At 39.7% G+C, this 13,446-nt stretch overlaps 2 protein-coding genes and 1 pseudogene across 2 annotated transcripts; all 3 read left to right on the top strand.

The window, feature by feature from the left end:
- LOC111458715 overlaps positions 1–1,232 on the top strand; it is a 2,616-nt pseudogene extending 1,384 nt beyond the window's left edge.
- LOC111458368 (zinc finger protein CONSTANS-LIKE 16-like) lies at positions 657–2,945 on the top strand. The gene is made up of 2 exons (XM_023100986.1): positions 657–2,518; positions 2,621–2,945. The coding sequence occupies exons 1-2, from the start codon at positions 1,574–1,576 to the stop codon at positions 2,879–2,881; spliced, it is 1,206 nt and encodes a 401-aa protein (XP_022956754.1). The 5' UTR covers positions 657–1,573; the 3' UTR covers positions 2,882–2,945.
- Positions 2,946–10,533: 7,588 nt separating this feature from the next.
- Positions 10,534–11,556, top strand: LOC111458779 (ribulose bisphosphate carboxylase small chain, chloroplastic-like). Its single transcript, XM_023101588.1, has 3 exons — positions 10,534–10,818; positions 10,933–11,067; positions 11,160–11,556. The coding sequence occupies exons 1-3, from the start codon at positions 10,639–10,641 to the stop codon at positions 11,388–11,390; spliced, it is 546 nt and encodes a 181-aa protein (XP_022957356.1). The 5' UTR covers positions 10,534–10,638; the 3' UTR covers positions 11,391–11,556.
- The last annotated feature ends 1,890 nt before the right edge of the window (positions 11,557–13,446 follow it).

Here is a 13,446-nt window from a genome sequence, read left to right as displayed (position 1 = left end):
TTTAAAAAAAAAAAAAAAAAAAGTAGGCCTGTGTGGAGTTGCTCGAAGAAGAAAACGTCCAAATTCCATCTTGGATCTGCTTTAGCTCCGTAGATGGCGAGAATGCACCGTCGGGAGAGAGCTTCAAGAAGTGCCTTCATGCCATTAATAAAAGTGACAAAGTAACTGCAGTTGGCATAAACTGTACACCTCCTCACTTTATTGAAGCTCTGATTTGTAAGTTCGAAGAGGTAGGAACTAAATCTCTTAGTGTTGATTTAATATTGTTGTGTTGGTCACTTGTTTTGAAACCGAAATGTTCACTTCAGTTAACAAACAAGCACATAGTTGTCTATCCCAATAGTGGCGAGGTATGGGATGGCAGAGCCAAGAAATGGCTGGTGAGTCAACTTAATTCTTCCCTACCCCACTCTGATATTTCATGGCTTGTGGGCCTACATTGTAATATTTCCATTACTAATTAGCGTTCTGGTTTTGGTAGCCATCAAATTGTTTTGGTGATGACAAATTTGAATCATTTTAGTTCAAGATGGCGTGATTTGGGAGCAAAATTCATTGGAGGCTGTTGTCCTACGACACCGTCTACCATCCTAGCTATATCAAAGGTTTGGAAAGATAGCTCCCATTAGCGACCGCCGTCTAATTTTAAACTTTTTTGTTCTTTTGTAAACTACTAGATTGAGGTGTTATGGTTTGCATTCTGACATAATTTTTTCGGCTTATAGAATTTTACTGCATAAAACTCAAAAGGCTAGTTAAAGAGGGTAGGCATTTTTACTTCTTCATGAAATTCAACTATTACATTTTCAGAACATATTTTATATTTTATTTCAAAGAATGATAAAAATCTTAGAGAATGGATCCATCAGGACAATGCAAACTTTGGATGCTGAGGCTGATCTTGGAAGTTTATAATCAAGCAGGAACATAAAAACCAACAGAGTTCCAATCCCTTGCAGGATTAGGAAATCTTCTCCTTTTTTTCTGGGAAAAGATAAAAAATGGAGGAACAGTTGTTTATCCTCAAAGTAGACTGAGAGGAAGAAGCCGAAAAGTATGGGATTAGACAGAAGGTAATGGATAATGCAATATTGGGATGGGGGCCCCTAAACAAGATCTCAACTTTTTGTCGAACCAAAAAAAGAATGTCCCTTTCTCAATTAGGGTGCCCCACAAATTCACGCAGCCAATCAGAGAACAATCCTTTGGATGAACTATAACCCCTCGACCAATGAAGAAGTGGATAAGGCCCTTCTGTGGACCTACCCACTGCAAGTTCTTTTTCTATATTAAACAAGTGCACAAAAGTGCAATTCCTTCTCAGTCTAGACCCTTCTCTGTCGTGGATTTAGCTGGAAAAGCGCAGTCCGAGGGGCATTCCCCAGGTCCCTCCATGGTGTCTAGTTAAAATAGTTTCTCGTGAACATTTATGAAACAACAATGACGAACTAGTAGAAAATATCAGTACAGTGTCCCAATTTGAAGCCTGCAAGTTGTGTTTTTAATACAAACTCACATTTTTACCTGAGTTTCAGTGTATTGACTCTTTATCATTTCTGGTTATTTGAATTTTATGATGCCGAGGAAAAGCGTGCAGAAAACAGCAGAGGGAGGCAAGACCGCCAGACCCTGCGATAGCTGTATCATCAAGCGGGCTCGGTGGTACTGCGCTGCCGATGATGCTTTTCTGTGCCAAGCTTGTGATGCTTCAGTTCACTCCGCCAACTCCTTGGCTCGTAGGCACGAGCGAGTTCGTCTTCCAACTGTCTCTTACAGACCCTCTTCAGACAACTCCTCTGCTGCTTCATGGCACCAAGGCTTCACCAGAAAGCCACGGTCACCTCGAATGGGAAAGACCGCTCCGATGAGGAAGCCATTTCCTCAGGTACCGGAGGTGAGTGCTAAAGAAGAAACTGAAGATCAAGAACAGCTCCTCCTTTATCGAGTTCCTGAATTGGGAACCGATTCAAAAGTTGGTAATTTGTTTAGTTTTGTTGGGGAAAAAGAAAACTCAATTGGGTATCTCTCATACGATATGGATCCTGCTGAATTCGCGGCTGATGTTGAGAGTTTGTTGGGGAAGTCGCTTAATAATAAGTGCTTTGATATGGAAGAACTGGGGCTAGCGGCTTCCAAAGATCACTCAACGATAAAGGATGATTACTCTTTAAACAGCCACGAACTTATTAGGATTGAACAAGATGAGATAGAGAAATTGACTCCGATGCTCAGCGCAGAAGCCGATACAATGAGGGAGCCATTTGAACTGAACTTTATGGAGTTAGTCCGAAATCCAACGACGTGCGGTGAGGAAAACAAGGTGATGATGGAAGTCAAGGAAGTGGTGAAGAAGGGTGAACTTGAGATGGAAGAGACAAAGATTGTTAACAACAAAAAAAAAGTATCATTGAGTTTGGATAGTGAAGGAGTGATAATGGCTTGGGGGAGCAGAGGAACTCCATGGATGTCCGATGATGGACCGAATCTCGACCTCAATTATCACTGGCTGGACTACATGGTTTGTTCCTTCACCTTCCTTTTCATGTCCAATGAAATTTTTAAGCTTATAATGTTTTGGTATTACAAAAGCTCTCTGAAAGTGAAGCATGCTTCTATGAAGGGTACGTGGGAAAGTGAATATTATTATCAGGCTTTCGGGGAGGTTAGCGGCGGAATCAGGCGACAGGCGGCAGCCGGAGTTGAAGGAGAGAGAGAAGCACGAGTGTCGAGATACAGAGAGAAGAGAAGGACGAGATTATTTGCAAAGAAAATAAGATATGAAGTTCGGAAGCTGAATGCAGAGAAGAGACCGAGAATGAAGGGGAGGTTTGTGAAGAGATCGACTTGCTTTGCGCCGCCACCTTTGCCTCTCTTTAATTGATCATTAATCTTCGATCTTAATTTTGAACCACTAATTTAATACAATAATCCACTTTTGTATTTCATCAATTTTGTGCTGTTGGCGGTCCGCCAGCCCATCAATGCCCAGTAATATGGTCCACTGGTCTATCAATGGGCCTGTGGGCTAGTCCAGCAGTTCGTCAATGGGCTTATGGGCTGGTTCAGTAGTCTATCAATGGGTCAGGGACCCAAACTTCTTTGTTGAATGGTGAAGTTGCTTACAAAATTCTGTGATATTGATGGCATTGTTGCTTATAAAGGAGAAGAATGGTGAAGTAAGAGAAGAAAGAAAATGTGGAAAAAGAGGAGAGAGAGAGAGAGAGGGTGAAATTGATTCCAAAATCCAAATTGGAAGCAGACAAAGAAAGCAGGGCGCTAAGTGCATAAATAATTTGCAGCTTTTCTCAACTTCTTCGCCGCGCAATACGCGGCGCATTCTCATGTCTCGGTTTCTCTGTTTTGTTTTATTCATGCATTCTTCTTCAATTCTTCTTCTGGAGGAACCATTTTCAAGTTCAAGTTCTACTGCTTCCTACTTCTTCCTACTGTTTATGCCTCTTACCTCTTTTTCCTCTTCGTGATCTTTCTTTTTTATTTTGGGTCAATTATCTTTGGAATCAAATTTTGTATTTTTCTTGGGCGGGGGAGGATGAATGATTGAGTGAAACTGGAATTCCGAACCAGAGGCGTGTCGTTAGTGTGGGTTGGGCCAGTTGATTCGGCGCGGAAGGCCCAGTAGGCCCAACTAGGAGACAGCTCCAGGCTCCGGCCACCAACGGAAGTCGACGAAGAATAATAATAAACAGCCATTTCTGCAATGACAGATCATTCAGATTCGACATTGAAACCTCCAAATTTTTGTACATACACACACAGGACCGACCTTCTGGCCTGTGGCCTCTGGGTTTTTGCAGTGCAAAATTTGGGTAGAGGATAAAAACCCAGAAAAACATGAAAAAAGAAATCACTGCTCACTCACTACACTACACATTGCTGTCTCTACTCCAATGAATTAAAAAGAAGGAATTTATAAATTTCATATGTAACAAAGTGAAGTACCAAAATAACCCCGGTTTTCTCTAGCAAGAAAAAAGAAAGAAAGAGAGAAAAAAAATGAAGAGAAAAACGGGGGTATTTTGGATGAAGAAAAGTTATCACAAGAAAAGGGAAGGGTGTAAAAATGAATTACTAATTCTGCTAATTATGAAGAGGATCCGGACAACTGGGTATTCTCCGTTTGCTGTCTTCGAATCCTTCATCGCGGCGGTGTCGATCGAAGGCCTTTCCCTTGAAGTATTTTCGGAGAAGTTCTCTTTCGGCGTTGGCGTTGTATTTTTGGTCACCAGTGAGTGTTGTGTCCGCCGTGTGCGGCGGCGGTGGCGGAGGAAAAATCCGTGAAGCTCTAGCTTGGCAGTGAGAGCAAACCCAAATCTGTGACACCCAGAGGATGAAAATTAGCAGGGCAAAAGAAGAGGAGGAAGTGGCGATTCTTCTGGTACACATGGCTGCCCGGCGGCGGGAAGAATACCCCGACATAAAGAAAAACAAAACTAGAACGAAAATTGATGAAACTTGAGTTCAATAGCTCTCAAATCCCTCCTCTATCTGGGTCGACATGTATGAAAGTCATAGCTAAAAAACAGAGCTACTTGTGTTCTCTGGGATGGATTTGAGGGCTAGCTTTGAGATATAAGAACAAAGAAAGGAAAAGACGGCTATAATGGGACTCAGAGAGAAGAGAGGAGGAGGGACGACAGTGGGCCACGTGATGAGGGGATAGCAGGCTGAATGAAATGGTCCACCTTCATATATTATGATAATGGGAAGAAGTTAGGTTTGACTCCTGTTTGTTTCACCACCACCATTCATTGCTTCAATTTCCTGACTCTACACCATAACACAAATAACAACATAACCAAGAGCAAAACAGTGTGTAATATAGCATGGTTTTGCGCCCCGTATTTCAAAATCTGAACTCCATATGTCGGTGCTCTGTTTCTTTATTTATATCACTAAGATTCCAATAACGTGAAACATTGAAGCCACGTACGGTTTTGCCATTGGACGCCTCGACTCATTAGGCGACAATACGGGAGAGAGCTCTTTGATTTTTTGATGATACAACACTCATGTGAGTTCTTCGGGAGCTCCCAATTGGTGTCTCATTTCTACCAAACATTTTGTTTTTAACTTATGGCCTATAAACAACATTATAATACTCAACCTTTTCGTACTCTTTGATGATATCAATACAAGATTGCAACTAACGGAGACTTTGTAAAGCAAATTTTCAAAATTCTTCATAATATTTGGGGTTTTTTTTTTTTAAATTACTTTTGTAGAAAGGGGTTATTCAACATCTTCCACTTCTCCATATGGGCCACATTAAAGTGGTATTCTATTCTCAGATATTCAAAACAACATGTTTTGAAAGGCAGTCGAACCCCAGAAAAGTTTTGAATGGGTAATTATTATATAACTTCTAGGTTTTGGGAAAAAAGAAAAACCTTTGAACACCCTAGTAGTCTGCGTCATTGTTATGTCGATAAGCTGTGTAGAATAGCAGACTGGAATGAAGAGAGTTAAAGGGATAATTAATTACGCATGCGTTGTGTTAATTACCATCTACTTTTTAAACGACAGGTTATATTAAATTGTTTATTGGGTTACGTAAAGACATGGACTCCTGAGTCCTGACTCCAAAGGAAAAAGGAAAGAAAAGAAAAGAAAAGAAAAGAACAGAAAAGAAAAGAAAAGAAAAGAACAGAAAAGAAAAGAAGAGGGGACATGGGCACCGTTGGATTGGAAACCAAACATTTCTACTCCATGGCAGAGAGGGAGGGTAGGCATGAGATAAATAAAAGAGTAATGAAGGGATACCCCCACGCAGAACAGAACATCCAAAAGGAAAGGGCCCCCCTTTTATCAATTTCAGAAAGCCTATCTTGAATTCTGAGCCCCATGCAGGCATTAAAGTTGAGCAACCTTTGCTTCCTATTTGGACTTTGTACTCTTCTTCTGTCCTATGACCTTTAATCCTCTTGGGGTGTCTTTTATTACCTTTGCCTTTTTCCTTTTGGCCCATTGGCCTCTCATCGCTCCCCCTTTTCCCCTTCACATCTCTGCCTCCTCCTCCTCCTCCTCCTCCTCCTTCTTCTTCTTCTTCTGCCTCTCCAAACCTTTTCCCCTCTCGCTCACTACTGATACTAAAAGGAAAAGGGGAAATGAATCAGTCAAGATTGGAATTCAACTTCTTCCGACTTGACAGCTTCTAAAATTCCAAATGCTTTGTTCTCTTTCTTTTCCTATTTACATGGAATTACATATACAAGCTTTGTTTTCTCTATACTGAAACAAAACATTGCCTCTGACTCCAAAAAGTAGCAAACTGACTGAAATATTCTTTGCTTAAATCTGAATCAACATATTCCCTCCAACCACCACCAACAAAGTAGCCTCTCCTTTGGCAATCAATATATGACAGTCCACTATAGTTGTCTTGCAATGTAAAAAACGATAGAATTCGTTGATAGACTATATAATCTTCGAAATTTGGGTTAATTTCCAAAACAACCTATCGTATTCAAAAGCTCCCAGGAACACCATCAATTAACACACGGCCTGATCACAATTCATAATACAGCAATAGCGCTGTATCATTATATCATTGGAGACGCAATGCTCACAAATTCAATTAAAGCAACAGCAGAGATAAAAATCATTATATACCCAGGAGTGGAGATGATACGGTGGATTTTAAGCATACGTTGCCATTCTGGCTACCCGACCACTGAGTTTGTACGACTTGCGTTAGAGGATAACTTCGCCTCTGTAACCTTTGTCTAGTACGTGTTATTGTAGATTTTTCAGAAGCATAGCTGCAACCACAAACTAAGCACCCATCAATCCAATTACCTTTCTGCTGTGTTTTACTGAAGTTCCGTGCATAAATCGCTCCCTGGTACTGAGTAGATACGCATTATTTAATTGTATCCGTACCTGCAATTATTCAAGCCTCTACAACCAGAGAAGTCATCCTGAAGGAAGAATTAAATACAAAATCGAACTTCTTCATGAGTTGGTTGAAGTTTGTACTCAACGACTGACTTCAATGGTGCACCCAAAAGATTCTAAACTCTTAGGGAGGTTTTGATTTTTCCAGAATCGTGGTTCACAACGTCACCAGGATAAAATAAAACGAACTATGCACCAGACATGATTTTTTCAAAGAGAGAAGGATCTTCCAAAAGATATGCACACTGTAGCACCCATAAATAGTGATTCACTTGCGAGGAGAAATCACCCATTACATTTCGGATAGCAACATCAGAATCTTACGCAAAACAGGTACTGTTGGTCATTTCATCTTGATACTTGGGTGCCTCGTATCAGGTACGAATTAGTGAAACTGATGCCAAGCCCGTTTTCTAAGGCATAAATTACTGATTGCTGATGAAACTCAAAATTAATAGGACAATATTGGAAGTTCGAACCGAGACTGAGTTTGTACACATTTATTAACAAGCAATTGATTAAATTAACACTTCGGCCAGTTAAACTAAACCGAAATTTATTATACTTAAGAGGGTGCCATATCAGACGGAAGAATTTATCATCACCCTCCAAAAATTTCAATATGGAAGATGCCTTTATTACTTGATATAAAATCTTCGAATTTATACAAGTTTGAGTATCATCGCTAACCCCTGGTTAGACATGTATAGTAGTATAAGGAAGATGGAAGGACTAACTTGTACATGCACACAGAAATTGAGGACAAAAAGAGGGGACATTTATCCTTTAATATCACTCTTCTAATCACGTGATACTGTCAAGGCCATTGACCTCTTTAGCCAAGGCAGTTGGGTCACATACTCACCTATGAGACAGCGGGTGGGGGGCGGAATCTTTCTGTACAACACTTGAACAGAGAAGCAACTAAAGAAGACAAATAATAGGCAATTGCAACACTTTTGCGTAGCTAAAATGTATGTGTAACTTTAATGTGAACTTTCTGCAGAACCCTCGACTTTTTTGTATCAATAAAGCCTGATTGTTTTATTGAGACACTTCTTCTCCATCTAAAGCCGGAGTATTATGGTTATTCATTTGTAGAAAGATTATATCTTTTACCTTCTATCAACAGCAGCACCTAGATCCACAAGGATCGACCCAATGGATTCAGGGGTCCTAGTCCCGGGGTTCTAGCCCAAAGATGTACCCATTATTCAAAGAAAATATTCATTTTGAACCTAAATTCATGAAGGACTCACCACTACGTAGGTGCTCTTCCCTTTCCCAAAAGTGGAATTTCTTGGTACCAAACCAATCGCCTAACTAAAGAAGATGTCAAATCCCACAATTTTTCATTTTCTAAGTAATGAGAGGACTTATTCTTTCCCCACATCCTTTTAACTTTACGAGTGGCTTTGGAGATAATTTTTTTTCATTCTCTTAAGAAAGAAGACGACGATGTAATAAAACTAGTTAGACTCGTATAATGAGTATGGTCCACCTTAATTTTAGCACAAACAATTCTAAAAACTTACAAACACTTTCTTTTCTGGGTATTGTGAAAACTAAGATCCTGGTGGAAGATGTTGCATTTAACATGTTATTCTTCATACCCACGAAAAGAAAGAAAAAGGAATTCCATGGGAAGCCATAAACATTAACAAGGATAGAGAAAGATGAAAGCGAATTACCATCGATAGTAAGTTTTTTTTTCTTTTTCTTTTTTCCTGCTTCGAATTGGTACAAAGTGAATTATTAAAGCAATCTTTTCATCGATCAGAGAGAAAGGATTAGTAAGTTCTAAGCTTTTGGAAAATGATGCCAATAAGTATGTATGTTTTCTCCTGATCCTTTCTCTCTGATCTATGAGCTTCAATTGAGTGTTAAAAAGCTGATCTTTGTGTCCAATTGCTTCTATAAGAAATAACTCGATTGATTGGGGAAGAGATATTTTTTTACAAAAAACTGAAGAACTAAGAGGAAATTATCAATCCATCTAGAAGCGTCCAAAGTGAGCTAACTTTGACGCCTCCACCAAAATCCTCGTCAACAAAAATGCTCTTATTCCTCTCTTTCATTGGAGCATCCCAAAAATTGCCAAACTTGGTGTTATCTAACTCGGTCTCACTCTGTTTCTAAAACAAGAGCCCACATCAAGGAGCTGAGAGAACAGCCTCCAAAATCCTGAAACATCACTCAACTAAGACCATACTTTTAAAAGTTCTTCCAAAAGTGTCATAAGTCGTCCAACTAAGACCATATTCACAGATATTGGCACATAAAAAAATTCAGCCCCGAGTGTGCGAGTGTTTGTGATGGATATACAAGGGCCAAAGACCATTATTGTCTTATATCAGTATACGTACAAGGATAAAAGAAGCAAGATCATTAATAATTACAAACAACGATAAACAGAGATCTTCAAAGAGTAAAGTGGTAAGAAAACATTTGTTAAGAAGTGTCTGAACAGAAAAGATTGGGCCTAGTTTGCTACACCAACATGCCACTTGCTTAAACACTAGAGATGGTATAAACGAGACTCCAGCATTCAAATGTTGTCTCTACTATTTAAATTATGTAGTCATATATTGCAGAGAAGCTAGTTATAAAATGAAGATTTCTATCACTGTAGTTTTTCTCCTTTTCTCGCTATTTCAAAGTCAACTAATCCGAATATCAGTTCAGAGAAGTTCGAGAATTTTAAGCTAATTGTGGTTCCCCTAGGTCAGATGACCTCTACAGAAAGATATCCTCGGTAATACTCACGTGAACATGCTTTGATTAAAGAACTGTAAAGGATTACTAACAAAACATCAAGAATTTGGTACAAGAAGCATATTCTCACCATAGGTTACTCAAATTTTAAATTATTAAGCCGAACTAAACTAATGCGCTCATGAACATTATCCGATGAGCTCCCAGACAATCTCGATTATGAAATCCAAAATGTAAAACAGCTAAAATGGAACATTGCACGAAACTGTACCTACCAGACTATCTCGATTATGAAATCCAAAATGTGAAACAGCTAAAACAGCGAATGAGAAAGGTGAAACAGTATAACATAACTAGCACCTACCAACCTTTTGGATCGAAACTGTACCTTCAGTGAAGAACCGGAAACGAGAACGACTCAAAAATTGTAACTCCATAATCGTAGAGCCTACTTTAAAGTGGACCGAATGAGGCCGAGTATGGGCCTTAGATTTCGAAACCGAACGCGGACCAGAGCCCAAGCAAAATGTAGATTGGAACCGGGGCATCTGGCATCCTCTCTGTGTGGGTGTCTGCCATAATGTCAGGGGTCCACGTAGGTTAGTGAGGTGGATTAATGAAGTAAATGTAGTAAGAAAATAATGAAGAATGTGAGGACAAAGAGAATGGAGCGGGGGGGAACGGCCGTCTGAAAAAATGTCAGCCCCATTCCGGTGATAGAGATAAGGTAATGGGTTGACGCCACGTGTCAAAAGGAAGGTGGTGAAGGAAGCGATAAGGTTTCAAATCCAAGTATGTGATCTTAAATCAAAGTTTTTTACCAGCTAAAATTACGACCACTAAATGGGTTGGTGTGTGGATAAAAGGGTGTGTAGTTAAGAGCTTATAAATACACCGCCATTTCACAGTGCAAGGCCTCTCAGACTCAACAAGCTAGAGCTTTGAAGTACTCTACTACCTTAGTAATTTCCTCTAACCCCCCATAAGGAAAAAGGAAAAGAGGCATCAATGGCTTCCTCCATCGTCTCATCCGCCGCTGTTGCCTCTGTGAACAGGGCCTCCCCTGCTCAAGCGAGCATGGTAGCCCCATTCGTTGGCCTCAAATCCACCGCCGCCTTCCCTGTCACCCGCAAGAACAACGACATCACCACTCTCGCCAGCAATGGCTCAAGAGTAAAGTGCATGAAGGTAATCACAATTTAAGCAACAACTCATTCCCCCTCATTAATTACTTAATTAATTATGGCTTATTATTAGTATTAATCTGTTTATTTTTTTGTTGCTGTTAAAACAAAAACAAAGGTGTGGCCACCACTTGGATTGAAGAAGTTCGAGACTCTGTCCTACCTCCCTGATCTTACCAGTGAACAATTGTTGAAGGAAATTGCGTACCTTCTCCGCTCTGGCTGGGTTCCCTGCATCGAGTTCGAATTGGAGGTCAGTAATGAATAAATGATTCGATGATTCAATTGAAAAGAAGAATGGAATTGCTGAATTGTGTTGTTGGTTTGAATGATGGTGCTTTGCAGAAGGGATTCGTGTACCGTGAGAACCACAGGTCACCAGGATACTACGATGGACGCTACTGGACCATGTGGAAGCTGCCCATGTTTGGGTGCACAGACCCCGCTCAGGTGGCTGCTGAGATCGAGGAGGCCAAGAAGGAATACCCCAACGCATTCATCAGGGTCATTGGCTTCGACAACGTCCGCCAAGTCCAGTGCATCAGTTTCATTGTCTACAAGCCTCCAAGCTACTAAGTTCATCCCCACTCCACGCTTTTGCTTCAGTTGGGTTTCATCAAATTTCTTTTTCCTTTTTTCTTTTTTTTTTTTTTTTTTGCTTCATTTTGTTTTTAAGCTATGTTTATTTCCCCCACTTTCCAACTCGATTTGGAATAAATGATGCTTTGATTTGTTGCTAAAACCCTTATCAATCCTATATGCATCTTTCTTTGCTTCTATCTTTGTGTTACTTTTACCCAAATTATGCACTCCACTCCTTCAATTATCTGGAATTCCAACTAAATCGCGATGCAAATTCAAAATTTTCAATTGGGTTTCTATTGACGACAACGATAAGGTTGGATAATTCTGAGCCACTCAACCCTTAGCTTCAATTTCATCATGTTCCATCTTAAATTTCCATGAAACAAAAAGCGTTTGGGCCTTTGGTTCTTGAGAAATGAAGGCCGACAACCACTTTTTCACCGTTGGATGGTTCTCAATGGGCTTCTCAGCAAAATATCTGTGGCTGGCCCAGCTGAAAGTTGTTGTATAACTCCTTCTTTTCATTTCTTTCCTGAAAAACTGGGAATGATTGATAATTTAGATGAGTTTTGAAGGGTTGCTACCACTTAGTCTTTTAGGGTCTCATCATAATGAATATATTTCTATAAAACAAAAATTATACACAAATTCAACTATGTCCACCAATAATAATATTAAACTGTAACTGTAACACCAATTATTAAAAAACACCAAATGCCCTTATCTTAAAAAGAGAAACAACTCTGAGTTCATTTGAATCAAAATTCAACCGAATTCATAATATAATTCAAACAAGAGCGGATAAGTAAAGGAAATGTGACAAAAGAAGTAATGAATTATGACTTTTTTAAAGAAGGTAATTGACGTGAGATGACACTGAGTTATGTATATAATAAAAGTATAATTCTCGTAATCAAAGAAAAGAGGACAAAACAATAATTACAAAATCAACTTTAGAATCTTCCTATTTTAAAATACGTAATTAGAATAAATGAAAGGGTATAGTTATAATTTTATTTAAATTAAAACAAAATTTAGATATTCAGCTTATGATATATATGTGATTATTTAGGATTTCTGCTTTCCTTTTCAAACAAAACTAACTTCCAAGTGGACGAAAATGACATGATGGGAAGCGTCAACCTCTCTGTTTTAATCGGTAGGTTGGACCCTTTGGACCACACTGAGTGGTGTAGGTGGAGAGAATTTTTTTTTTTTTTTTTTTTTTAGACCAATCCAAAAATTTGACTTCTTTCTATAGTTAATCTAACACTAACTCAAAAGACAATCGACTAGTGAGGGTTGATAGCGGGCGGTGGGTGTGATTTGAAATTACATAGAACGAAGAGGATACAGTGTACGTACACAGCAATGCAACTCAATCTTGGCCTGTATTTTTCATGTAAATGGAATTGGCATAGGCTTGGTGGGGAAAGAAAAGAATGGGAATGAATGACTAGGTATTGGGTAACGGGTTGGGCTGAAGAAGAAAAAATGGACCGAGTGTACATTTACTGTGTTGGGTTGGGTTGACCTGACCCGACCCTTTGCATACTGAACCCAAACTACGTCGGGTCTAAGAAACTTTAACCCAATTCGAAATTCTATCTAATCTAATCCAATCCAAGGATTAGATACCGTTAATGAAAACTGTCGGAATTTTCCACGGGCTGGGCGAGAGAATGGAGAGAATTGAACCAAACCGGTACCTATCGAGAGACAGACTTTGACATGCCCACCAACCCCATAAATTGGGCCATGACTCTATGCCCATCATCTCACTCAACAAACATTTGTTATTTTCTCTTACTCCATTTTCTTCTGTACAGCACAGAACTCGATCCAGAAGATGGAATCAGGGGGCGCCCACCATGTGAGCGTCATTCATCCTCCTGCCTCGGTGGCCATAGCCATAGCTGTAGATCAGCTACACCCTCCTTATCCTTGCAACCATGGGTTTCTGCATCACGAGATATCACGCAGCGGTGCATCGTGGGGCTTATCAAATATGTAAGCAGTCTGCAGATAGATAGAATTGAAAATATTT

This window comes from Cucurbita moschata, unplaced genomic scaffold, assembly GCF_002738365.1.
Source record: "Cucurbita moschata cultivar Rifu unplaced genomic scaffold, Cmos_1.0 Cmo_Scf00021, whole genome shotgun sequence".
In the NCBI taxonomy this organism is placed as follows: domain Eukaryota; kingdom Viridiplantae; phylum Streptophyta; class Magnoliopsida; order Cucurbitales; family Cucurbitaceae; genus Cucurbita; species Cucurbita moschata.
The sequence above is the reverse complement of the archived record's forward strand: the minus strand, read 5'-3'. Positions and strand labels throughout refer to the sequence as shown.

What these genes read in the sequence shown, in the direction of transcription:
- LOC111458779 (XM_023101588.1), top strand. Translation starts at nt 10,639, where the DNA reads ATGGCTTCCTCCATCGTCTCATCCGCCGCTGTTGCCTCTGTGAACAGG. An exon ending in CAAGAGTAAAGTGCATGAAG is followed by an intron (nt 10,819 to 10,932) that starts GTAATCACAATT and finishes ACAAAAACAAAG; the next exon opens with GTGTGGCCACCACTTGGATT. An exon ending in GCATCGAGTTCGAATTGGAG is followed by an intron (nt 11,068 to 11,159) that starts GTCAGTAATGAA and finishes GGTGCTTTGCAG; the next exon opens with AAGGGATTCGTGTACCGTGA.
- LOC111458368 (XM_023100986.1), top strand. Translation starts at nt 1,574, where the DNA reads ATGATGCCGAGGAAAAGCGTGCAGAAAACAGCAGAGGGAGGCAAGACC. An exon ending in ATCACTGGCTGGACTACATG is followed by an intron (nt 2,519 to 2,620) that starts GTTTGTTCCTTC and finishes GCTTCTATGAAG; the next exon opens with GGTACGTGGGAAAGTGAATA.